This window comes from Rutilus rutilus (assembly GCF_951802725.1).
Source record: "Rutilus rutilus genome assembly, chromosome: 8".
NCBI classification, from domain to species: domain Eukaryota; kingdom Metazoa; phylum Chordata; class Actinopteri; order Cypriniformes; family Leuciscidae; genus Rutilus; species Rutilus rutilus.
In genome coordinates, this window is record NC_140222.1 from 18,391,483 (window position 1) to 18,418,458 (window position 26,976).

The following is a 26,976-nucleotide window of genomic DNA, read 5'->3' on the forward strand; positions in this document are numbered from 1 at the left end:
ACACATATATTATTTAAACACAAACTTTTATTTTGGATGCGATTAATCGCGATTAATCTTTTCACAGCCCTAATATATATATATATATATATATATATATATATATATATATATATATATATAAAATCTTTGATCTGTTAGACTGGAGTAATGAATAACTTCTAATAAAGAACAAAAATGACAACATTAAATCTAAGTTGCAATAAAGTCATGTTTCTCCATACTTTTAAAAATACATTTAGTTAGAAATGGAACTTAAATACAAAATAAGTAACGTTACTCTGGTTGAATTTACCACGTAGCTTACACCATTTATAGAAGCAGACAAGATAATTTTTACAGGAGTATATGTACTGTTAAATAAAAAATGCTTCCCGATCCACAGCCTCATAATTCCCGTACAACTGTTCCTTTAAAAAATACGGCCAAAAGCACTGAGGGGGAGGGGTTAACAACCATACAACATTTTTAAGGTGAAACCTATTTTTTACAGTCTATGGGTGAAACGAATAGTTCGACGAATAAGGAACTGGCGAAAAATGAGCTGGAGTCAGCCTCGAAACGAGCTGATTTCTCTTTCTGCTTTATGAAAATCATCCCTTAATTAATCGTTCTCTATTTCGTTCTTCAGAGGGGTTTTCAGTCTGTAATATTCTGTGTTCGTCAGTGTGGGAGCGGCTCGGAGACTGCAAACATTCAACAATCAGAAACGGCATCAAAATCGCCTTTTAGAAGACATGTTTTACTGTCTTGTCCAGAAAAATGAAGAGCCTAATTTTCCCCATTCTCTTCATTTTCGCTGAAGGTAAGTCGTTGAACTGTTTTTCAGCACTTTCGTTTTCACGCTTTAGAAACCGGAAGTGAAACGAACGCACGATTTTATGTTTCAAGGTGTTTGAATAACATAATGTCATGTAATAATGCCTTTGTTTTGGTGGCGGGATTTCATAAATTAATCGACAAAATCCATTTATAGTTTCCGATGCACCTTGTGCGATTTGCATGTAGTCATCGTGCGTAAGCGTTTCTGTTTACGTGTTAACGTCGCGACGCCATATTGTTGTAGTTTTCTTGGATTGTCCGTATTGAGTTTGCATTTTGTGGTGAATGCATACACGCTTTTATTTACTTACTTAGATAACGCTATTTTACAGTGTCATTGTTGCATGTAGTTACATTTGCTAATAACTATAAATTATCCATAATTAAATGCAACTAAACCAAATCCTAACCCTAGTAAGTAGCATATATGTAGCTAGGCTACAGAATATTACTCAGTACTTAAATGTGTAATTACAGTGTAACAAATACACCTTAAAATAAAGTGTAACCAAATCTTTGAATACACATTTTGTGTATCTTCGTTACCTTTATTTACAAAGGCTTTTTTGGTCAAATTTTGATTCTGTATTTTGGTCAGTATGTTTTACATATTTTCCTCCTTTTAGTTTATTAGATAAAATTCAGTGAGCTTGTGTGCTTAAAGTGAGTTTAATATGTGATTAACTCTGTATATCTATTCTTTAGGTGTGTTTGGTTTTGAGTCGGATGGAGTGAAGTCAATATCAGTGAAGGAGGGAGATTCTGTCACTCTAAACACTTGTCTTAATCAAATACAAAAATCCAATAGCTTACTGTGGATGTTTGAAAACGCTATCATAGCTATCATCAAAGACCAAAAATTGTCAACAGAAGACGGTCCTGATGGGAGATTCAGGGACAGACTGGAGCTGGACTTTGAATCTGGATCTCTGACCATCAGGAACATCAGAACCAACCACTCGGGACTTTATCAAGTGGACATGTTCAGCACGAGTAAATCCTCGAAGAAATTCAATGTGACTGTAATTGGTGAGTAGCGCAATAAGGATTATATTTACCAGCAGTTTGAGCACATTGATTATTTTTCTGTTAATATGCAGTTTTATTATAGTTTTTGAAATGAGTAAGAGTTTAAGTGGGTCGTTGCATTAAAAATATAAATATGTAAGATGATTATGAAGTTCACTTACAGTTACAGTCAACTAACATACATGACTAGAAACTCTCAGTGATTACAAAAACAACAGCAGCATAAATAATGAAAGAAAACAGTGATAATATAAACAGGTTGATCTCACCCGCTTCGTCGTTCCATTCTAACTTTATAATAGTGAAGATTTAATCTGTATGTGATGGAAGGTCCCGTCAGGATCAGCCTGCCCTGATTCCTACTGTTGTCCTGTTGTGAAATGTCTCTCTCTATGGTCGTGTATTTCCTACCCCATGTCTGGCTTTTACACTCTCTCTCTCTCTCTCTCTCTCTCTCTCTCTCTCTCTCTCTCTCTCTCTCTCTCTCTCTCTCTCTCTCTCATCATGTGACCTACCAGCTCTGTCCCATATTAGGAAGCCCACAGTTTGGGAGTTTTTGGACCACATTAGTAAGGTGGTCGTATTTAACAAATGTAGTTTGAAATTATTATGCAAATGTGAGCAGGGAAAATTTGTCACATGTGTTTTGTATAATATACCTTTATACATTTATTAATTACAAGAACTGTTGACCAAAACATTGGTCAACATTGGTATCCTATAATGCATTTTAAATACAGATATGTCTATGTTTTTAAACCCTGCTATAGGGTCAGATTGATTTAAATGAATTGCATATTTTTCCTCGATCAATAAGAGTGGAAATGGGTTCAATACATTCTACGAGAGCTGAAGTAAAAAAAAATGTGACAACATGCCCCGTTCTCCCCTATGTACATTATTATGATGCATTGCAGTGCAAATAAATCAACTGTGAAACTTTTCCGGGTGTGTTTGATCCAGACACAGATAAAATAAAGACAGTGTCAGCAAAGGAGGGAGATTCTGTACCTTTGAACACTGATGTTACACTACAGGAAGATGATCTGATGCTGTGGAGGTTTACAAAAGCCACAAAAGGCAATCCAGTTCATCGTAATCGGTGTCAAAGCGATGCGACTGCCATCGCTAAAATTTACGGAGGAACTCAGGAGATCTCATTAGATCCCGGTGACAGTGATATATTTAATAATATAGTGAAGGTGGACAAACTGAGCGGATCTCTGACCATCACAAACATCAGACCTGAACACTCTGGCATTTATATACTACAGATCATCGATAACACTGGGACCAAATGCAGGAGATTCAGCGTTACTGTCAGTGGTATGATTGTATCCGTTTTACTTTTCTATTTAGTACAGTGGGGAGAACAAGTATTTGATACATTGCTGATACATGCTTACAAAGCATGTAGAAGTCTTTAATTTTTATCATAGGTACTCTTCAACTGTGAGTGACGGAATCTAAAACAAAAATCCAGAAAATCGTTAATTAAAAGTAATTAATTTGCATTTTATTGCATGACATAAGTATTTGATACATTAGAAAAGCAGAACTTAATATTTGGTACAGAAACCTTTGTTTGCAATTACAGAGATCATACGTTTCCTGTAGTTCTTGACCAGGTTTGCACACACTGCAGCAGGGATTTTGGCCCACTTCTCCATACAGACCTTCTCCAGATCCTTCAGGTTTCGGGGCTGTCGCTGGGCAATACGGACTTTCAGCTCCCTCCAAAGATTTTCTATTGGGTTCAGGTCTGGAGACTGGCTAGGCCACTCCAGGACCTTGATATGCTTCTTACAGAGCCACTTCTTAGTTGCCCTGGCTGTGTGTTTCGGGTCATTGTCATGCTGGAAGACCTAGCCACGACCCATCTTCAATGCTCTTACTGAGGAAAGGAGGTTGTTGGCCAAGATCTCGCGATACATAGCCCCATCCATCCTCTCCTCAATACGATGCAGTCGTCCTGTCCCCTTTGCAGAAAAAAAATCCCCCAAAAATTATGTTTCTACCTCCATGCTTCACAGTTGGAATGCTGTTCTTGGGGTTTTACTCATCCTTCTTCTTCCTCCAAACACGGCGAGTGGAGTTTAGACCAAAAAGCTCTATTTTTGTCTCATCACACCACATGACCTTCTCCCATTCCTCCTCTGGATCATCCAGATGGTCATTGGCAAACTTCAGACGGGCCTGGACATGCGCTGGCTTGAGCAGGGGGACCTTGCGTGCGCTGCAGGATTTTAATCCATGACGGCATAGTGTGTTACTAATGGTTTTCTTTGAGACTGTGGTCCCAGCTCTCTTCAGGTCATTGACCAGGTCCTGCCGTGTAGTGCTGGGCTGATCCCTCACCTTCCTCATGATCATTGATGCCCCACGAGGTGAGATCTTGCATGGTGCCCCAGACCGAGGGAGATTGACCGTCATCTTGAACTTCTTCCATTTTCTAATAATTGCGCCAACAGTTGTTGCCTTCTCACCAAGCTGCTTGACTATTGTCCTGTAGCCCATCCCAGCCTTGTGCAGGTCTACAATTTTATCCCTGATGTCCTTACACAGCTCTCTGGTCTTGGCCATTGTGGAGAGGTTGGAGTCTGTTTGATTGAGTGTGTGGACAGGTGTCTTTTATACAGGTAACAAGTTCAAACAGGTGCAGTTAATACAGGTAATGAGTGGAGAACAGGAGGGCTTCTTAAAGAAAAACTAACAGGTCTGTGAGAGCCGTTTTTTACTGGTTGGTAGGTGATCAAATACTTATGTCATGCAATAAAATGCAAATTAATTATTTAAAACTCATACAATGTGTTTTAGATTCCGTCTCTCACAGTTGAAGTGTACCTATGATAAAAATTACAGACCTCTACATGCTTTGTAAGTAGGAAAACCTGCAAAATTGGCAGTGTATCAAATACTTGTTCTCCCCACTGTATATTTTATTTGAATAAAATGCAGGTAAATGAGATCCTCATTACATTTTTGCCAGTATGAGAAGTAGTTGCCCAACACTCAACTAATTTCAGTTTATTTCTTTTAGATGCTACAAATTCCCACTCGTGTGTAGTTTGGATGTCAATCGCTCTAGTACTTATGGTGATTATGACGGTTGTGTGTTTGGCTGCGTGCATTCTATACAGGAAAGGTGAGTAACAGAAATGGAAATCTTTTGAACTGTTTTTATTAGTTGTGATTATTGTAATAATGCTTTATTATGAAAGAATATCCATGCAACTACCACTTAACGCTTCAAAAAGGGCTTAAAGAGAAGGTAAAACTAATCCATATGAATTGAGTGGTTACGTCCAATTTTTTTTGAAGAGACTCAATCACTTTATATGATGAACAGATTTAATTTAGGCTTTTATTCACATATAAACATTCAACGCACACATCAGGTACACTGTAAAAAAAAATCCCGTAAAAAAACGGTAAATCTCTGGCAGCAAAGTTTCCAGACGGGTTCTGTTAAATTACAGCAAATAACCATTTCACAAAATTACAGGCAAAAACCGTAAAAATACAGAATTGACTTTACGGTCAAAATTAATTAAATTACAGTACATTACTGTTAATAATGGCTTATTAAACCGTGGAAAAACGGATAAATTATGTCAAATTACATAAAAAGAACATTTAACTTTAAGGTTAAACTGTAAATTTAGGGTTTTATAAAGTTATTTTATAATAATGCTCTGTTTATCTACAGTAATTATCTTTTAATATATAGTTTTTCTGTGTAAAATAACTATGAAGTTATGTATATAAATGTAATAAGTACATAAATTCAAATACAAAGTTTGTATATTTACAGTTTTATTTTTTGCAGATCCAGTTTCACAACTTTGACCAATCTCTGATTAAGTACTTAATAATAGCAAATGTACAGTCAATTTCTGTTAAATTAACTAAACGTACAAGTACGGAATACCTGCACATTTACAGTCTTACTCATTAAACAAACACTGAACATCAAGATACGTGAATGATAGGAAATACAGGCTTAGTATATCATTTAGAACATGTAAAAAAACCCACATTAAAAGACAATTGCTGTATACCTTTATACTCTAATATAACTTATTTTAAACATTTACAATTACTTTTTATCCAAAGTGACTTAAAATTAAGAGAACAATAGAAGCAACAAGTGCAGTGACAAGTCCCAGTTAGTTTAGCACAGTGCACAATTTATTTTTTTATTTTTTTTTACAAAAATGTAGTATTATTGGGTCAAGTGTTTATGACAAGATGGATCTTTAGCAGTTACTTGAAAATGTGTTGAGTTGGGCAGGTCATTCCACCAGCAGGGAACAGTCCAGGGAAAGGTCAGTGAAAGTGATTTTGTGTATCTTTGGGATGATGGCACCACAAGGCGCCGTTCACTTGCAGAACACAAGCTTCTGGAGACACATAGATCTGAAGCAGTGAGTTTAGGTCTTGCTGCAGCATCTGGATCAGTTGCAGAGGTTTGACTGATGCTGGAAGAGCTAACAGGAGAGCATTACAATAGTCCAGTCTGGATAGAACAAGAGCTTAGACAAGGAGTTGTGTGGCTCCGATAGGAAAGGCCGGATCTTTCTGAAGTTGTATAAGGCAAATCAGCAGGATCACACAACAAGGATGGTTTGGCTGAAACCATAAGCAGTTCTGTCTTGGCAAGGTTGAGTTGAAGGTGAAGGTCATTCATCCAGCAAGAATTTTCCATCAGGTAGGCTGAGATGCGAGCAGCAACCGTCAGATCCTTTAGCTGGAATGAAAGGTAGAGATATGTGTCATTAAGTGATAGGAAAAGTCATGTTTCTAAATGACAGAGCCTAGTTACGCTAAAAAAAAAAATAAAAAAAAAATAGATGGGTGGAATCTATTCAATCGCGGTCTTACTGTAGTAAAACCAAACCTTGTGCAGCTACAGTGGCCTCACAAGGATCAAATGAATATTCACATGGGAAAATACAGTATAAAACAAATACAATTTTCTGCCACTTTTAGTGCAATCATATGGAATCAGAAGACTCGGCCATTATGATATTTTAAATTACTTCTTCCCATACCTGGTTTGCCATGATCATTCTGCTTTCCACTTGACCTGAAATCACAAAAAAGTATTTTTTAACAACTCAGTATTACATTTACACATGTCAGAATATGTTCCACTGAGACAATGCAAAACCTCAACTGACTGATCTGGAAGCTGAGCAGGAAAGGTTAACAGTGAAGTTTTGAGCTGAGACACCTAGGGGTGTAACTTTCTGTTCATCTGGATCAATGCAATTTTCATAACCAATGATCAAAAGTATCCTATGAAAAAGGCTACTATGGTGACCCCAGGTCATCCAAAATGTAGATAAGTTAATTTCTTCATCAGAACACAAACATTCTATCAACTTTTTATTTTATAAGCCTAATATATGCACAGATATATGCATTCTATAGGCTAGCTATGTGAACAAGCAGATGCAGCCAGAATATGCAATTTATCATACTGTTTATATTCTAGTCTCGTTTTCTTAACAGTCTTGATAGCCACGTTAACCCTTATGAAAATTAACTATGGTTTAACCACAAAGAAAAAAAAAAGAAAAAAACATGGTAGGCCTATTTCAAAATATCCCGCCATTTAAGAGATCGATTTAACGTTACTGACAGATAGCCTACTATCGCGTATTAAGGAAGATTTTATACACAATTAAACAGAATTTGATATGTATAACAAGTCTACGAAAGCTTGTTTTAGGTCTTTTGAGATGTGGGTTCAGCTGATCTTTCTTAAAACAGATGGAAAATGTAAAGACGCATGCTACATTTTCAGTGTTTTGGCCTCCAGCTCTCGCCAGTTAACTGAACATCATTTAAGAATGCTAACGTTAGCTTGAAAACTGTAAACGTAACACAAATGTAATAACGTTATAAAATATCGTTCACATGTTACTTAGTATAATGAGACTCTTACCTCAGCCGGTGATCGGTTGGCATGATGTCCGCTGTGACGAACAAGGCTCACTGAAAAGGGCGTTATTTCCGAAGAATTCAAATGGACTGACTGACAACAGCTCCTGCTCACAACTGCTCTTGACGAATACGATTGCTTTGAACCACTGTTGATCTCACAATCCACTTCACGAGAGTAGACTGAATTCAAATCTCCCGCTTGCCCAAACTCGACTGATCAGCTAACGTTAACCGTTGTGGGCGGGAGTAAACAGCGGAAAAGTAATGGCGGCGAATTTGAATCTGCGTCATCGCGCGCGCGCACCAGGGGGGCAGCGTTTCATATTATGTTGAAGCTTCCCCGGGCGCCGCCATTGGCTATCAGACCATCACCTGCTGTTAGCATCCCATTGACTCCCATTCATTTTGGCGTCACTTTGACAGCGAATAACTTCACATCTGAGGCGTTTAAAGACTCCATTTGTCCATTATTTATTTCTAAAGAAACACGAAAATGTATAAAAGGCTCCATTACCTTGTATCTTACGTTATGGCCCCGTAGAAGCAGTTTTTGTAAAAATAGGCTAACGATTGCGTCATACCAACGCGACTCTCTGTCGCACAGTAGAGAGATTACCGTATGGACAGGAGGAGAAGCTCGCGCGCAATCGGGGGGACGTGGAGGCAAAATGACAAAGTAATTAATCAGAATACCTAGCAAAAGTTTCTCCTGCTCCTATCTCATGGACAGCTCCTACTCACACTCTCCATCTCTGCACGTTTCGGAAGGGAATGATTCAGATTTCGCTTGGCACAGCTACTAGAAGACAGACGGGTTGCTCACGTCACATCTACGTTGTCAAGCTCAGTGTGAGTCTGCGCAGTACGCTCGACCATCAGGAAGTTAGTGCTTCTAATTGACTTCACTTGCCTCCGTTGAATCCAATGGGGTCGCTGTGTCCAGTTTATATACTGTCTATGGCGCGCACTCACACACACACACACACACACACACACACACACACACACACAAAGCCCTGAATGTGCAGCAACGGAGATTTGGAAAAATATTAATAAAATATACATGAAATTATGGGAGAATAAGACAATGAAATAAAGATCAAAATGAGTATAAAATAAAATGTGAAATAAAAAATAATTCAATACAGGCCTACTGTAGCCTATGTAGGGTACTGTATGTACAAATACTATTATTTAATCTTTAAAAAGCTCACTTTAACCCCCACATGCTTAATAATCTGTAAGGAAAACATATTGAATAGATGGAGATTTCCGCAGTTATACCTTCTTTTCTTTGTTTTCTAATTTCACAGAAAAAATCTGTAAAATATTACTTATAATTTCTGTAAAATTACACATAACTCTGTAAAAATACAGACAAGTTCCTTTAAAAAAAGTAAAATTGATGTAAAATCAAAATACAAGCAATTACCTGTAAATTTAACAGTGGACCTTTAAATTACAGCAAATGCCTTTTATTTTACAGATATTTGCTGTATAATGACAAAACGGTAAAATTCTGTAAAAAAATACGGACAATTACCTGTAAAATTACACTTTTTTTTTACAGTGTATAGTAAACAAGCTCAATCATGCTTGATTCATTCTCGTGTGTCATGGCAACACAATCTCACAGCAATTTGGAATTATTTTACGCTTTGGTGAATTGGTGGCTAATTCATATCTCATTTGTACGTTTGTTTAAACCCCAGTGATGGGCAAGTTTAAGGACGGTGTTAGGTGTGGTCTTCTTAATGACTTAATTCTAAAAATCATTTGTTTTCAATTAATTCAAGTACGAATTCATATGAATTAGCCACCTCTTAAAATATTTATGTTTTCTTACGCTTGAGCTTCAGCAAGAACCAATGAGGAGTCACGCAACACACTGTGGTCTCTCTTCATTACCCACTTATGAATTGGTGAATCTGAGGGTGAGATATGTCTCCTCGTTTTTCTCATCTTGAGGCTGTCCACACTGGATGCGCAAAGCAAACATTGCAAATCTATTTGTGCTTGTCAGAAGCGCTGGAGTACTAGGAATAGAACAGGGCATCAGTTTACTATTTGCTTTCGTTGTGTACTTTCAAAAAGGTTCCCGTTTACATCAGTGTTGTTTATATCCGAACTACAAACTTTTATCCCAGTGCTTCTCTGATAATTAGTATTATTGTGACAGAAATAGTGATACAAATACACTGTTTCATAACTTTATACAGGGTTCATACAAGGTGCTTAAAGTGCTTGAATAACTAGAATTTGACTTTTTGAAATTTAAGTCCTGGAAATCCTTGTAAACATCCATATTTATGAAAAGGTACTTGAAAAGTGCTTGAATTGTTGAAAGAAAAATGTAAAATTAGTGTGTATTTTTATCGATAAAACAATCTTTTCACACAAAATAAACGCTGCAGCACATCTGATATAGATATAGAGCCATTTTGCATGGCTATGAGCGTGATATTGTATATGATAAAGCTTTCTTTCTCTAGGTCAATCAAATATTAATAGAATAAAAAAATGTATTTCGAATATCTTTGTCATATACTTTCAATGGTTAAAGTTACTAAAGTCATTGCAGATCTCACATTTTAGTCCTTGAAAACCAAAAAAGTAGTGCTTGAAAAGTCCTTGAAAGTCCTGGAATTTCATTTTACAGTATCTGTACGAACTCTATTTATATGACAGCTACTCTCTCTAGCTCAGCGAATGCAGATTTGAATGTTAGCTGTGATCGCACATGTCAAAGTTTTAATAGACATTAGACAATAGACAATCTTTGTCGTTTAGGAATAATATTGTGTGTGTGTTTGAATCGAGATCTTGATATTTTACTTATTAATCATTCAGCTTTAATATGGCAAGTAGCTGCATAATAAGCTAGATAATTTCTAGATAAATTAGATTTATCACCCTGAAGAGCTTTCTTTTGCATAGGTCTGCATACCGTACACTAATCCTCAGCCTTGCTGCACCCCCTATTTTTACTCTGTTGTTATTGTTCAGTGTTTTACCTTCATTCACAGATTTGTTCACGACATTGAGGCGGTATATCTGCTGTCAACCAGAGAAGACGCAGGATCCTGGTGAGTGTTTCCTTCAGATAATACTGAGCTTCCTGTGCTTAAGGAAACAAAAAGAAGTTGGTTTATGTGTATAGAGTAAAATATGGACTTTTCCCTCATTTTTCATGGACAAAGTGTTTAATTGAATTCTGGCCTCCTATCAGGTCCAACTTGGCTAAGCACCAAAAATGGATACTATGGATGCAGGTTAATGATGACATAATTATCTTTTGACGCCCACGACAGCGGCACCATGTGACCTTGCTAAAAAAAGAAAAGAAAAAAAAAGTCAGTTGTTGGAGATATGCGAGCAAATAAATTAGAGATAAAAAATGTATAGTAGAAAGCGCAAAGACGGCGCTGAAAAAGCCAGAATAAAAAAAGAAAACTCTAGAAACTGACGCTTACCCTTTTCCTCAAAACCAACAAGAGTTACAAAAAATAAAGACGATGAGACGGCTGGTTAGCTAACATTTTTAAGCTAGTTAGGAGCAATGGAAGCTGCTAGTGGCCGAGCAAAACAATGTTGCCGGCAAACCACCGTTTGTGTTTATGTATCAGACTTTTTCTTGAAGCTCTTCAGCAGCAGAAGCCTCTAGTCCAGTTTCCTAGCAGTAAAGAGTCAGGCCCAGTAACATCACCAATGAGCCCAACACACCAGAATGGGCAAGTAGGATTGTCATTGAGTGAATATAAGAATTAGAAGTATCACTATTAATGAAGAGCATGGTGTACACCTTCTCAATGAAAATGCCCTGAGATAATTAATGCTACCAGATGATTCAGCACTACATTAATGAAACTCACTTGATTTGATCAGAAAGCTTTGCAAAAAGGGGAGATTTGTGGTGAGAAATTTAACCAATTTTTTAAATTTCATTTCGTCTCAGTAGCAGAGCCAAGATCCAGTTATAGCATGCAAGAGACTGATGCTCTCACTTCAGAAGGTCAGAGGTAAGCTGTTGTACCACAGTGTGTGAATAAGCAAACGTGATCACATTAGTTACAAATGAATTACAAGGCTGTAGAGAATAGTGCACAATTGCAGACTTATATACTGAGGTTTTAATTACATCATTTTAATATAGGTACTCCGGCCCTGCCTCCTTTGTAGATGAATCAGGAGAAACGAAGACATTGAGCAAGTGAGAATCTGTCCCTCTCAACTCACATAATGAACGATGTGATAAAGTGGATGTATAAACATCATAGCAAGAATCAGTAGAGCAGCCAATAAGACCTGTAAGAAGACATGATGGTGCTGATGGGAGATTCAGAGACAGACTGAAGCTGGACAGTAAGACTGGAGCTCTGACCATCAGGAGCACCAGAACCACAGACTCTGAAGATTATCAACTACAGATTGCCAACAATGGATAGTTCTGGTCCTTGATTCTGATTGGTTGAGCCACGTTCAAAGCTGTTGTACATTACTCTAAATATACACCTGTGAAATAGCTAAATAAATTTGTTTATGGACACTCCACATCATGCCTACCAACACACCTAACCACGGCTTCTTGGGGCTTATTGCTTTAATTGATCAAAACAAAATACTAGTCTCAGCTTGTTGGTAATATGGACAATTCATATAAAAAGGGATCTGAAATAAACCAAGTACATATACATTTTTCGACACTTATAAATACTGAAATATCTCTATAAACACTTCACACTCATTATTGATCAAGAACTGACCTAATGAGAAATGTCTCATACTGTATAGATAATATAAGAGGTAATGCACTACACTTAATGATTCTCTGACTGATGTTTGTATATTTCAGTGTATATTCATTAGCCTATTTAATCGAAAGTGCAATTAATGAATGTGGATGCTTTGTGTTTTTGTACATATCCTATATGCTGTCTGATGCTGAGTGTCTGTACTGGATTATTGTAATGCATTAATTACAGAAATAGTGTGTTTTACTGATTGACCTCAACCATTGTAATTTTCGCACAGACATATCTCTTCTGCAAAAAACTTAACTGACTTAATCGGATCTATTAAGGCACTTTTCCATGGATGTTTAAATTATTTAGTAGAAAACACTTTTTTTCCCCACTGTTCTGTACTTTAAACCCGGCTTTTGGTCAGTACTGTTATGAAACACTTGAAATTCAGCACTGTAACTTTATTTTTTAAGTTGTGTTGGATAAAAACATTTGCTGCTCATTGAATAAATGTGGATATAAATGATTCCCCATTTTCACAGACAAGGCTTCAGTCTAGGCTCAGACTAAAATCCATGTTTGAGCTGTTTTAACTGAAAAATAACTTGTTAACTGATATATCTTAAAATATGTCAGTGTCATTGTTTTGTCTCAAGATGCACACCAGTAATGTTTTTTCTTTTCTTTCTAAGGCACATTTATAAAAGCTACTAAAATGTCCTGATTAACTAAAGCCTAATCCTGACTTAATCTAAGCCCTGTCTGTGAAACCAGGCCTTTGGTACGTATTATTTATATTATATTTTACATTCAAATATTATTAAGTCTTGTGTAAAAACTGACACTATTGTGTGTTTTGTCAGTTAGTAATGGACCAGATCTGAGTATGAATGTGAAAACTACTGGTTCACTGCTATTTGCTTTTATTGGGAATAATGGGTCTAGGTTTGTTTTCGCTTTAAATAAAAAAATATTCAGTGTAAATGAGAATTATAACAATAAAAAAAGAAGCAAACTCATATGGAAATAGTTTTGTATCTTTTTTGTTGGTTTGTTGATCAATATCACAGTCGTTTGGCTGAATAATGATTTTTATCATCATTTTATAGAGATTGCTTTGCTGGAGCATGGATTTATTAGGCCTATATAATCACGTTTAGTGTAGCTACAAATGCCTCCGGATGGAGTCCGCGTGCAACACGATTTTTCTGTCCGCGCGCGCATGTCTCTACTTTGTAGTGCGCATGCGTCTGTCCGCACGCGCAGAGAAAATGCGGAGAAGTAAACCCTTTCTGGTAAGTAGGCTACCTGATAAAGAACTTTTTTTGTGTTCGATTAGCCTTTAAACATCAGCCACCCAGTTTTCAACCATCAAACCAGTATTTATTATTTGAATTAAATGTGTAAATTATTTGTGTTTATTTTTTTATTCTGGGCCTAATTTAATTCATTGTTCTGAAAAAATCAAGTTTTGATGAACAGTGGAATCAAAATATGAGGCTGAAGGATAGCACATTATGGTTGTTGTTGTTGTTGACTACCCGTTGTAAAATAAAATAAAAACACATTCTTAACAGGACGTTTAGTATAGTTTATTCAGGTTTATTCTTACCAGCTCCATTTATTATGACCTCTGGACACCAAAACTCACACTCCAAAAGTTTTAGAATAATCAGAACATCACAAACCCCGAATAAAAACATGCATACGTTTCTGTATGAATTGTCCTTCTGATTAAGTCTAGGTGCACTTTGGGACGCTATGAAATAGTATGACGTAACACACCCTCTTCCTCAGAAGTCACGTGACCTGCTTGGCTTGACACGAACCCATCATCAGTAGGCTACATTACTTCTTTCATTCACTTTGTATGCGGTCAGAAGCGGCATCAGTATGAGGAACCATACTTTCCTTTTTTGGGTTGTATTAGGCCTACTCGTGCACGGTGAGTCACATTCATTCGTATTTATTCGACACTTTCAGTTTCAATATAAAACGGAAACAGACTATACATTTATTGTATAGCCTACCTCCGGTATTTTTTGACATACACGTTTTATTACTTTTCTTAAAATAGATGTTGTGATAAATCAATGACAGGTGGACATTTAAGTGTGTTTTGGGGTAAGTTGCGTGCGTGTGTGTTTGGTAGCCTAGTGAACACTAGAGAGCGCAGATTGCCTCTAAAAAAACAGTAGTCCTGTCAATCATGATGCGACTCACAACAGATATATAGAGCATATTAAGATGTGATTGATCTCTGAATGACGCACCCATTTTAGGTCTTGCATTATCTAATGAGCTTATGAGTTGGATCAGATGTGTTAGATCGGGAGATAGCCCTATACAAAAATTGAGTGGTGTGGAGATGGGGGAGAGGTTTGAGAAGCACTGCAAGCAAGCAAAGAAAGAAACATAGTCCATAGTCCAAGCAACCATCGTAATTATCATTATTAGTTTTAAAAGTATATTGCTGTTTATTGTTAAGTGCCCATGTAATAGCAGGTAGGGTGGGGTTGAATTACTGTGGTAATCGATTTTACTTAAAGGGATAGTTCCCCCAAAAAATGAAAATTAGCCCATGATATACTCACCCTGAAGCCATCCTAGGTGTAAATGACTTTCTTCTTTCAGACCAATACAACCAGTGTTATATTAAAAAATGTCCTGGCTCTTCTAAGCTTTATAATGGCAGTGAATGGCCATATTTTTTTTATGTCAATCAGTGCATCCATCCATGATAAAAGTATACACACGGCTCCTGGGGGTTAAGAAAGGCCTTCTGCAGTGAAGCAATGCGTTCATGTTAGAAAAATATCCATATTTAAAACTTTATTGACTAAAATAACTAGCTTCCGGTAGACGGCAGAATACACCTGAGTTCAGGGTGAGTAAACCATGGGCAAATTTTCATTTTTGGGTGAACTATCCCTTTAAGAATAATTCAGCCCCCTCAAACCCAACTCCCATTTAATTTACAAATATTTAGTTTAAAAGGTAAGCAAATAGTGAGCCTTTTAATTCAAAACATTCTGAAACCAACATAACAAATACACAATTTTGTTGAATTTTTGTTTCCAGTAAATGCTTGTGGAAGTCTAATCAGACATTAAGTAGGCCTATGTCTTTAATATGGCATTTTAAATCTATTAAAGTAATTGCAAATCCAATTATAAGCCAGTTGTGAAATTTTACTTATCAAGCTCATTGTAAAGGTTTTTTTTTTTTATTTGTTTAGCATATTATGAAAACTTGTGAAAGCATGCTCTCTAAAACCAATGGATGCATGGACCATTTTAAAGCAACTATGTCAGCTGAGTCACGTCTCAGCTGCACACAAGCTCAATTTGTAATAGGAGTTTTTGTAAGTGCCTTTGTTAGTGGTTGTGGAACAGGAAACCGTCCATTTGTTCTTAGCGTTAGCTTTTGAAGCACATCAGAATATAATGGGGCATCAGTTTACCCTCGGGTCTAAAGGCACACCCTTAGAAAAATGTGCTTTTCACTACTCTAATAGTCTATTGTTGAATATTTTTTATGTGTTTATTGAACACTGATGGAGCAACAGATTTTGTGTGAAAATAAATCATAAAAGTTTTTTTTTTAAAATCTTATAAATGTATGAGGTGGCAAGGAGGGCCTTTTACCCTAAAACATAGGGCAAAAGGCACAAAGTATTGACACAAAAACTTTAGCTAAAATAATGTTTTTAATAATGTCTAAGTTAATACTTGTTCAAAACAATAATTTAAGCAAAGTTTGTACTATTTTTGGCTTATTTTGACAAATAAAATAATTCATTTTAGTTCAATAGCTAAATATACTGTCTTTAAAAGCCCACTGAAGTGCCTTGGGACATGCAGCATGCCATGGGATTATGCATGTGTTGACACTTGACAGATTTCCACAGAAACAGGAAGACAAGGCGAGCTCCCTCACCCTTTTATAGCGCTTAATTTATATCACAGCTCGCTCAGAGCCGTTGAGCTCGGTAAAACAGCAGTTTCCTCCTAATCTCTAACCATTTTTCCTCATAATTTCCACCATATCACTTTAAAATACAGCATTCTGTGCAGAATTAAAATGGGTCCGATACGTTTTCTTGTATGCGCCGACTGAATCATATCCACTCTGTGGTGTTGTGTCTCTGGACCAGAGCTGTGGGGGTCCGCGTGACACTAATGTGTAACCAGATTTCATTCGCCCCAATGGAAAGCATATTTACACTGTTCGAATCGTTCCCTATCCCCATATACTGCACTATGTGCCATTCACCATGTAGAAAACAGTAAATATGTGAACAAGTCATTTCAGCCTCAGATACAGCTTGTAAAATAATGTATAAATAGAGATTCTAGAGAGGATTTGATTGGACAGAAAATCTGTTGAGAAACTGAAGTGTTGCGTGTTGTCATCAAAATCATTGCTCCATATTGGCGGAAGTGAGAAACTAAGTTTTGAACGCATATATCTTCTCAATGCGAATTTTGTAATTGTTTTGGAGCACAATAGATAAGATTATAGATTAGGCTATAGATAACAGTTAGACTAACATATTCATACTAAAAGCAAAAAAAAAACAACAACTTGATTTCATGGAGAGTGTGGGCTTAAATTAACTTAATATGTTATTTTTTTTTTTGTAAAATACAAAAACAAAATGATTTAGAAAAGTAACGATTCTGAAAGGATTGAATGAGATCCATTAAGACATTTATAAGCTTTAGTAACAAATAAATGTGATAGGCTATATGATTAAAATCATATTTTTAAATAGGATGGTTTCTTTATAAATATGGTGATTATCTCTGAGGTGGACACCCAATTTGATATATGATATTTCCCATGAATCTAACCATGTCAACAAATGGAAAAGTCAGCAGCTGTTTATTATCATTGTGCCTTTCACCCCGACATCAGGAGCGCCTTTTAGGCCTACTCCAAATACCATACTTTTACATATTCTTCCTTTATTGAAAAACTGTTGCTTTAATTACTTAAAATACTTTTTTCTAAAAAATATATTCATTTTATTAATTATCATGTGCTATAACATTTTAAAATACATTAAATATCAGAACAAATTAGCACATAATCAACTTTGCATATCTGTCAAGGATCAGCCAAATTTCCACGTGCATCATCAAAAGCGGTTAGAGAATGTTTGTGCTATATGGTGTTTTAAAAGAAAATAAAGTAAAATGTGCCTTTTCTCTGTTGTACCCTATACTTAATGACATATTTTAACACTGCAAAATGTAACATTTGCGACGTTTAATCTTTGAATGCTTGCTCTGCAGGTGTTTTTGTGGCTGTGACAGATGAAGTGAAGCCAGTGTCCGTGATGAAGGGAGATTCTGTCACTCTAAACACTGATGTTTCTGAACTACAGAGCGATGATACGATAGAATGGATCTTTGGAGATAAACTTATCATAGCGAAAATTGAGGAAAAAAACAAAATCTCAATAAATGTTTTCAGAGACCGGCTGGAGCTGGACAGTGAGAATGGCTCTCTCACCATCAAGGACATCACAAATGAACAGGAGGGACTTTATAAAGTAGACATCAGGGGCCGTTATGAGACATCCAAGAGATTCAATGTTACTGTCCGTGGTGAGTAACTCAAGTCTTACAGTGGGATACTTCTCTGGATTAATTTTTGTCTGAGCACAATTTAATTGTTGTGAAAAGGTCGTAAGTTTTATAGGTTAACTGTGTTTGTTTGTTTTATTCATTTGTAAACTGCACAGTTAAACATAAAAGCAGGAATTGGCAAAGAATAGGTTTGAAACAAATTGTCCCCTTGGAATTATAAGGTTCTATCTGACATTTTTGTCTAAATTTAGTTATTCACATATTCTTATTCTGTGACCACTTCTTTACATTATGTGATGTTGTTTTTTAAGTTGTGTACATTTCTGAACTTTTTATTTAGAAAATAAAAAGGTTCTTTCTACACAGTCGAATGGAATGCAAAAACTTTAAAGCTCAATATCTCAAAACTGCTCAGAACGCAGATAGAACCTTATAATTCCAAGGGGACGAAATATCAATATTATCTGATACACCAATGCTTTAGAGTATAGAGTTATTTTCATGGAAGTGTGACTATTATACTAAAACGTTCAAAATAAGACCACAGATTCTTCTTTTGTAATTTCATCCATTTTTCAATCCACTTCAAAAATATATTTTTTAACATAATATTCCAAAGCAGCTTTATGGCCATTATTTTTGCAGGTTTTACTTATTATTTATATATATATATTTTTTTTTTTTTTTTTTTTTTTTTTTTTTACAATAAAAAATTCTAATTGTAACAAAAGTCCTATGTTGTGTTATCATTTCCTGATTGGATGAAATGCAGATGACTGATTCTGAGCTAAGGTGCCTTTATTTCTCAGATTTTGTGTAGCCTATGATTTAATATTGAATTAATATATATATATAAGGATCAGATTAAGTGCTAGTTAAACCTGACGTCTGCAAAGCAATCATTTATTTGTTGGTACAAAGAACAGTGGTTACACCATCTCATGTTAAACAAGTTAAATAAGGTGTGCATTTTTTAAAGTCGTTTTATCATCAAAACAATTTGAGCATCACTTAAGATTGTTATATCAAAATGTTTCAGTTTTAAATGCTATACATACATATTTAAAAGTATTATATATTTTTTTGAAAATTGCTTACATTATTATGAGATTAATCTCTGATTTAAACTGTTTGTGTTTGTTCTCCTCATGTGTTTGTTGTTGAGACAGATGTTGTGGAATCACTATCAGTGATGGAGGGAGATTCTTTCACACTACACACTGGTGTTATTAAAAAACAGAGAGATGAACTGATACTGTGGAAGTTTCGAGATCAAGTCATCAACACTGATCGCTTAACCTTTTAACAGTCAACCCACAAGTTGATCTTGAATCAAAACCTGACATATACAGACTAAAAAGGTTGCAGTTTTTGAGCTCTTTAGACTACATGCATAACAGTGGTCTCGTTTGAAAGATAATAGTTGTGAGTTTGTTCTGCAGAAATAAGAATTCATTATATTGCTATAGAAAATAAATAATAGAAACTTAAATGTTTTGGAAAATAAAGATCAATTATTTTTTGAGTAAAATATATAGGAATAAGTACACAAAACTGTGCCAGAGCAACTCAAAAAGCGGAGATATCAAAGCCACAAGTCTTGCCAATTTATATGTCAGATTTTGATGGGGTTTCCATTCAAAATGAGATTCCTGTGAGCTTTTTCTCTTAAACAAGGTACATTTTAAAAAGGTCACTCTGTGTAATTAATATGAGGCTCAACAAAGTTTACTCTGTCTGATATTCTGCAATCTTCCATATCATTATTTTGCTGATTTTGCACACATTTACACCTGTATGGTATTGTTCATACAGCACTAAGCACCCAACAACATACCTAGATTAATGAAACTAAGTAATCAAACATTATTGATTTTGCCCTACGACCAATTTAATATTTTATGATAAATTGCTGTCAAAATTAGTATAAACTATTTAAGTCATCCAAAGGTGGATATTCCCATAAAGTCTTACACTGTGATTCTTGAGGTGCCTTGAAAATATAGTTATGTTTGTTTAAATCGCCTGTCTGGCGCAACACAGCAACATTTGCTCACCAATGGTATGAATTTGAGCGTGACACTTTCATTGTTCGACCAATGGAAAAAAAGATGGGAATTATAAGGCTAATTATTTTTGCAATTATGTTTAGTTGCATTAGTTTTGCATATTACACCATGTAGCCTAAATATTAAGATAGCCTACAGGTCTTTCACTAAAAAAACTTTTTTTTATATTGTTTAAACATATACTTATGGCTGAATACAAAAATACAAACAACCCCTTTAATCTCTGTAATTATCTATTGGTTGGCTACATTCACTATCCATCGGAACTTCACTAGCGTTACACTGACGGACTGTGCACAGTAATTATTAGGTTGTGGATATTTGGGCGTCACAACAGCCGGTGGCGCTGTTTGAACGTTTTCAATAATTGACCAATCAGCGCTGCAGAAAGTGCGATGCTGGCGGGGTTATTCTGCTAATAAGTTCGTAACAAACATAATAATATACAATTTTACCACCCAAACATCATTGCAGTGCACAATTTATTGTAAAAACTACAAATAATTATAATTTTCTTATACTTACTTGAAGAAATATTGCGTAAACAAAGGCGAAATCGTCTATATAATTATTATATTTGGACCAAAAAAATATGTCTGTGTGCGTTTGGTAATATTTCCTTGAAATAAACATTGGCATAAGCATGATCGAATTCACCTGTCGTCATCATTAAATGGAAACAGTTCGGAGCTCCCGGTTACGGTGCTGCGTGAAGTAATAACAAATCGCGATACGAGTTAATTTAAAGTAATCGCTGTGACATTAAGGTCGTAAATAGCGAATCCCGGGATATTCAGCTTTCGAATGACATATTGTTTGTCAATTTTAATCAAAACTTTAATGTTTAAATCATACAGTAAATGTAAATAAATAAACATCGGAACCAGTGATGGTCTCGAGCAAGTTAATGGCTTAAACAGCCCTGATGACGCGAGCTGGAAAAACATTGATCAGAATGATCAAACCGGAGACCTTACCATCAGTAACATCCGAGGAGATCAGTCTGGAGATTATAAAGTGGAGATCAACACCAGAAGTATGATCTTACACAGAAAATTATATATTGCCGTTGGTAAGTTGCTCAGTTTCTTCTAAGATTTTATATTAGAGTTCACTATGCTAGCATATTTTGACTCTTTATAGCAAATTGTTTAGTAGCTCAAATGAAAAGGCTTACACTAAATTAAACATAATTGTAATGTTAAATGTACAGTCTGCAGCCAAATAAATTGTTTTAATGTATAGCCTAACATTTAAAACGTGATACAAATACTCCTGTCCTGATAACTCCGTTCAATACACTGTTTAGATCCAAAAAAGGCTTCTTTTTTTTTTTTTTTTTTGTATAGGATTAAGTAAAAATTATTAATTCAAAATTAAGATTTTGAATTTTAAATAGAGTGGAAATAATTCTTCTGTGAATTTGATTTCTTTTTCTTTTAGGGGTGGATTTATAATCAACTTTATAAAAGTGATGATTAGAGAATAATAATTAAACATTTTATGAAGTAACCTGCACTTCTCTGATTGTACCACTCTGTGGCCAAATATAATATTGTTCATAAATTAACATGGGCCTGTATAATCTAAAATGGACCATGGCCCCAAATCAACTGGGACATAATCTGGCCATTGGATCAGAACTAAACCAGTCATAACTATAAAGCATGCAATTAAACACAAACTTGAAAATCAGCATGTCTTTTAATAACATCATAAAATGGCAATTTGATAAATAAAAAAACATGACCAATCATAATTAAATGTATTGTTATTGAACATTGTATAAAAAATAGAAAATAGTAAATGCACTGCAAACTAACATGGACATAAACATTTTTATTAATTAGCATTAACAAAGATTAATAAATTATGTAAGAAAATATTGCTCTTTGTTAGTTCATGTTAGTGATTACTTTAACTAATGTAAGCAAATGAGACCTTATTGAAAAATGTTGCCATTTTTTTCTATATGTTTCTCATTACAAATGTAGTGGCATCCAAACTCTCATCTCCACTGTGTTATGTTCACTTATAATCTGTAATGGCCAAATTTGGCCATTGCAGTGTGTTCAAATAACAACGCAAAGTAGCAATGAAGTGTTTATGTATTTGACTATTTGACACATGCCTTGTTGATAATATAAGTAAAATATTCCCGACAATAAAATGAGTAACCTGTACTCTCTGAGTAACCTGTTTTTTCTCCATATGTGTTTGCCTGACAGAGGAAGTGAAGACGGTGTTAGTGGACGAGGGAGATTCGATCATTCTGCGCACTGGTGTTATTAATATACAGGAATGTGATCAGATATTGTGGAAGTTTGTAGACCATCTAATGGCTAAAATCAATAAAGGGGACAATCAGTTTTCATTATTCAGTGCTGATGGGAGATTTGAAGGCAGACTGCATCCAGACCATCAGACTGGATCTCTGAGCATCAGTAAATCCAGAACCACAGACTCTGGAGATTATCATCTACACATGAACAACAGCACATATACCATAGAGAGGACCATCAGTGTTACTGTCAGTGGTGAGTAGATCAAATCGTTCAGTGTCAATATCTTATTCATCTGTACATACATCTATGCATCTGTGCTCTGTGAAAAAATTTAGATATCGTAAGAAAATAAAAATAAATTACATTTCATTGAAAAATATACATTTGACAAACAATATAGTAGACATTCTGAAAGAAATGCTATGCAAAAATGACACATTTGTAAGAGGAAATATATTATGATCAGACTTGCACTTTTTTATTCACAATTTAACTGTTATAGAATCAGACCTGCGCACTCCAGATCCAGGTCCTCACACAAATTATGGACCACTTATATGGGGTATTGTGCTTGGGATTGGCCTTCTGGTTGCATTTGCTCTTGGGATTTTCTGTTACATGAAACGAAGGGGTAAGTACCTACTGCTCACACAATTGAAGAAAAAAAAGAAATAAAAAAACATGAGTACTGTGAGCTGCATCTCTGTGTGTCAGTAGTTAACTCAAACTTAACACAGTTACTGCTGATATGATCTGTTTTTGATCTCAGCATCATTTAAGACATGTTTGTATCTGTTTTAATGTATTTGTATGATATGGCTTTATTAAGACATGAGCACCATTACAAAGAAACACCATTGGTTAAAAACATCTTGTTCTGTTATACAGACTAAAGGAAAAATAGCTTATGTACAAAAAAAAAAAATGGTATAGTATTGTAGTATGATAGTGTGCCTTTCTGAACATAACATGAAAAAGGGGGATTATAACATACTACAACAAAAGCCTTAAATATAGACAGAGTAGACTCCAATCCGAACTAAATTGCTTAAAGAAGAGATTAAATAGTATGTTTGTAGATATTTTGTATATTTGCCTATTTTAATGAGGTTCAGCATTTATACTAGATTCAAATTTGTGTTTGCTAATCACGGGCCCCGCATGGTAAGATACTGATCAATTTCCTTTCTCCATTATTTGTGATTATTCTCATTAGTCTGTATCATGAGTTTTTCAGACTAAAGATTCATTAAGACAGATCCTAATGTGCTTTATTTTAATTCTTCAAATTAGTCATCTCATATTTAGTAATTTTCACTTTAGTGGACACACTGAAAAAAATGATTCATTGAATTTAATAAAATAATTTATCGTAAGTGGTTGCATTCAATTGATTTTACATTTAAACAAATGCATTAAGTTGAACTAAAATTGATTGTTCAACTTAATTTGTTTTAATGTAGGTAAAATCAATTGAATGCAACCACTTACGATAAAAAAAAATGATTCAATTCAACAAATCATTTTTTTCAGTGCACCGCCATTATTTCATTTAACATGTTACTCATTTAAATACATTTAAGTTAATTTTAAAAACCTATAGTGGTTAGTAAGATGTTTTATATGTTGGTAAATAAAATCACTGACTTGCATATAATATCTTTTATTTTATTTTATTTATAACAGATTTAAGTGGATTCCAACCCACAGGATCAGGCTGAGTCAACCAACTGCAACAGGACAGAACTGCTGTAATAATACAAATGAGCTAAGCTGTATAAATTGACAAGAGCTGTATTTGGTACAAACAGAGAAGCAAGGTTTGTTTGATGTAATATGCATTACACACTTATATGTGTAATTATTCTGTAAGACATACAGTTTACAGATCAGTGATTCGTCCAGTGTAATGCTAAGCATTACAACATTTAGTATGAGAACTTTGCTTTTTATTACTTTTTTATGGCATCATTTTTTTTTTTTTTTTTTTTGCATTTCTATTTTAGTTTTTGTACTTTTGAACACATTTTTGTAGTGTATTGATAATTTTTACTGTTTTGTCTTCTGTTTGGGGAAATCTTACAGTTTTGTTAAAGTTGTGAATCAGAAATCCTGTAATCCACTGTTAAAATAAACCAAATCAAGAAAATTTAGCTAATATTCATCCAGCCTTTAACTGAATATGCACTGTACATGAATGAGCACAATAAAAAAAAAGCGTAATTCAGATCCTTATTCTTGTTCTGAGGTTATTCCATCTGGTTATGTTTTTTTTTTTTCTTCTTCAATAAAACATGAACAAGTAAGGAAAAATAAACCACGACTAATAATGTGAAATTACATTTCTGTTACTTACATGTTCTCATTGCTGTAATATTTAGGTTGTTGGCATGGGATTTGTGATGGTATTATAGGTGCAAAGTGTAATTACTGTGCCATTAGTAATTACAACAAAAGAAAACTGACTATTTCCTAAAACCTCCATTGTTTCCATTCTAATTCAGTAAACTACAAAAGTTCATGTCCATGTATTGTATGATTGATCTTTGTGCAAATACACAGTAAAGCCAATTGAATTCTTAAACTGGATCAAACTAATGATTAGACTATTGTGTAGTGAACAGCAAGATTGAATTTTTGCTGCGGTGTAACCATTGTGGATGGACTGGAAGTTGCTTAAATTGCCAAAGGCAAGATTAGGCAATATGTTTACTTGTCTTATCACAACAAATGATTTATTTGCTTATCCGTAACCTAAATGGCATTGGATTGGCATCAGACTAAAACGGTGGATAAATAATCAAAGAAATATAAGTAAATGATTAGCCAGAAAGAGAAATGAACAAAAAGACATACTATTTATTATTGCTATACATATCAGGTACATGACTGTTTGATTGTCTGTGCTCTTCCAACTCTTCTGATGTCATTAACCAGAAGAACAACAGCAGCAACAGCAGCCATGCCCATCAGAGCAGTGACGACCAATCGGATCACAGCTTCAGTGGTGTCAAAACAAAGGTCGCAGTCTGAGGAAAGACAATACATCGAGCACTGAAAAGCAGCATTGTAAAAAATATATATTTTACAAAAATCCACCAACTGGATCCAGAGTACCTGAACATGTGTGACAGAGTTTGTAGATGTCCAGATGTGTGGTCTGGTTGCTGATGGGATTGTTGATCACACAGCTGTAGGTGTTGTTATCCTGATATTCCACCTCCAGAGGAAGAGAGAGACTGATGCTGAGATCAGACACACTGATGCTGGACAATACACTGGTTCCTTTGTACCAGGAGAGAGTCACATGACTCATATTCAACACTGAACACAGGACGATCCTTGATGATCTTTCAGCCGATAAAGAACATTGTGAAGCGTCACTGAAGATCACAGGAACGGGTAGAGGAGCTAGAAAACACAAAAAATAAAGGGAACCAAAAAAAGAAATAATTATAAATATTTAATTGAAACACGAAATAAAACTCACCATAAACAGTGACACCGAATCGCGTGATCGTCTTCTTATTGTTGATAATGATGCTGAGCTGATAAACCCCACTGTGTTCATTACTGACGTTTGTGATGGTGAGATCTCCTGTCTGTCTCTCGAGCTGTAGTCTATCTCTAAATCTCTCGTCGTCATATTCAGTAACGTTTCCCGCCGCTATTTTGGTTATTCGAGTTTTGCTCGATCCAAACCTCCATTCGATCTCATCATCGCTCTGTATTCCAGTCAGACCAGTGCGGAGAGTGAAAGAATCTCCCTCTATCACTGACACGTTTATCTCATCAGTCTCAACACCAAACACTCCTAAAGAACAAGATTAGATAACAAAAATATGTAAAAATCTAAATCATTTGCATGCTCCAAAGATTAACGTATTTAGAACTCACCATCCAGAAGAAAACAACATGAACAAAACAAAACAGTGTGAATCATTTTCTTCAACTGTTCGAGGTAAGTCCATCAAATGGCTTTACGCCAGAAAAGAACTCGGCTTCATTACATGAAACACGACATGGTCGCGTCTTGAAGCGTGCTCCATTATCTTAAACACAATATCTGTACAAGATAACTTGCGGGTTGGAGCCAAACAGGGGAGAAAAACTCTTCAGCCAATCAAAAGACTCCTTAAGTCTGCTCGCCTCCGTGTGGTCCGCGTGCCGCGTGGTTGTGTACGTGAACGCGCTTCCCACTGATAAGAGAAACGAAGCTCAATTACTGATGTTGTGGCTAAGTTTCGCATCCTTTTTTATTCCTTAGCTTTTAAGAACACCGCAAAACAGAATCCTGTGTTTATCACTTGTTTCCATAGATACTTTATTTCAATAGCTAATGACACGTTTTTAGAATTTACCACGATTTTACCTTTGACCACTGACAGCTCTCTTTCTGAGGTGCTGTTGTGTTATTCATCCTTTCCAGAATGTTGCAGCACTTGTTTGGTTTGATCTACTGCTGTTTTAGGCAACATGT

The 26,976-nt window shown here is 35.4% G+C and overlaps 3 protein-coding genes across 6 annotated transcripts; 2 read left to right on the forward strand and 1 right to left on the reverse strand.

The window, feature by feature from the left end:
• The first annotated feature begins 442 nt into the window (after positions 1-442).
• Positions 443-13,553, forward strand: LOC311295900 (uncharacterized protein). 4 transcript variants are annotated; one of them, XM_084417453.1, is made up of 7 exons: positions 443-805; positions 1,528-1,851; positions 2,815-3,177; positions 4,892-4,996; positions 10,830-10,889; positions 11,759-11,822; positions 11,957-13,553. In XM_084417453.1, the coding sequence occupies exons 1-7, from the start codon at positions 763-765 to the stop codon at positions 12,015-12,017; spliced, it is 1,020 nt and encodes a 339-aa protein (XP_084273579.1). In that variant the 5' UTR covers positions 443-762; the 3' UTR covers positions 12,018-13,553. The 4 variants fall into 4 exon arrangements, with proteins under 4 accessions (XP_084273579.1, XP_084273581.1, XP_084273580.1 ...); XM_084417455.1 differs by having other exon boundaries at positions 11,983-13,553; XM_084417454.1 differs by having other exon boundaries at positions 11,762-11,822.
• Positions 13,554-14,292: 739 nt separating this feature from the next.
• LOC311295907 (uncharacterized protein) lies at positions 14,293-24,731 on the forward strand. Its single transcript, XM_084417469.1, has 5 exons — positions 14,293-14,490; positions 17,846-18,160; positions 22,440-22,748; positions 22,999-23,127; positions 24,183-24,731. The coding sequence occupies exons 1-5, from the start codon at positions 14,439-14,441 to the stop codon at positions 24,215-24,217; spliced, it is 840 nt and encodes a 279-aa protein (XP_084273595.1). The 5' UTR covers positions 14,293-14,438; the 3' UTR covers positions 24,218-24,731.
• Positions 24,732-25,336: 605 nt separating this feature from the next.
• LOC311295909 (CD48 antigen) lies at positions 25,337-26,928 on the reverse strand. Its single transcript, XM_084417471.1, has 4 exons — positions 26,394-26,928; positions 25,987-26,310; positions 25,614-25,907; positions 25,337-25,525 (listed from the first exon to the last, which is right to left on the reverse strand). Exons 1-4 carry the CDS (start codon positions 26,437-26,439, stop codon positions 25,374-25,376), a joined length of 816 nt encoding a protein of 271 aa, XP_084273597.1. The 5' UTR covers positions 26,440-26,928; the 3' UTR covers positions 25,337-25,373.
• Positions 26,929-26,976: the final 48 nt, after the last annotated feature.

Coding starts and splice junctions, on each gene's coding strand:
- LOC311295907 (XM_084417469.1), top strand. CDS start 14,439: ATGAGGAACCATACTTTCCTTTTTTGGGTTGTATTAGGCCTACTCGTG. Junction 14,491..17,845: donor ATTAGGCCTACTCGTGCACG/GTGAGTCACATT, acceptor CTTGCTCTGCAG/GTGTTTTTGTGGCTGTGACA. Junction 18,161..22,439: donor ATTCAATGTTACTGTCCGTG/GTGAGTAACTCA, acceptor TTTGCCTGACAG/AGGAAGTGAAGACGGTGTTA.
- LOC311295909 (XM_084417471.1), bottom strand. CDS start 26,439: ATGATTCACACTGTTTTGTTTTGTTCATGTTGTTTTCTTCTGGATG. Junction 26,311..26,393: donor ATGTTGTTTTCTTCTGGATG/GTGAGTTCTAAA, acceptor CTTGTTCTTTAG/GAGTGTTTGGTGTTGAGACT. Junction 25,908..25,986: donor ATTCGGTGTCACTGTTTATG/GTGAGTTTTATT, acceptor TGTGTTTTCTAG/CTCCTCTACCCGTTCCTGTG.
- LOC311295900 (XM_084417453.1), top strand. CDS start 763: ATGAAGAGCCTAATTTTCCCCATTCTCTTCATTTTCGCTGAAG. Junction 806..1,527: donor TCTCTTCATTTTCGCTGAAG/GTAAGTCGTTGA, acceptor TCTATTCTTTAG/GTGTGTTTGGTTTTGAGTCG. Junction 10,890..11,758: donor AGAGAAGACGCAGGATCCTG/GTGAGTGTTTCC, acceptor ATTTCGTCTCAG/TAGCAGAGCCAAGATCCAGT.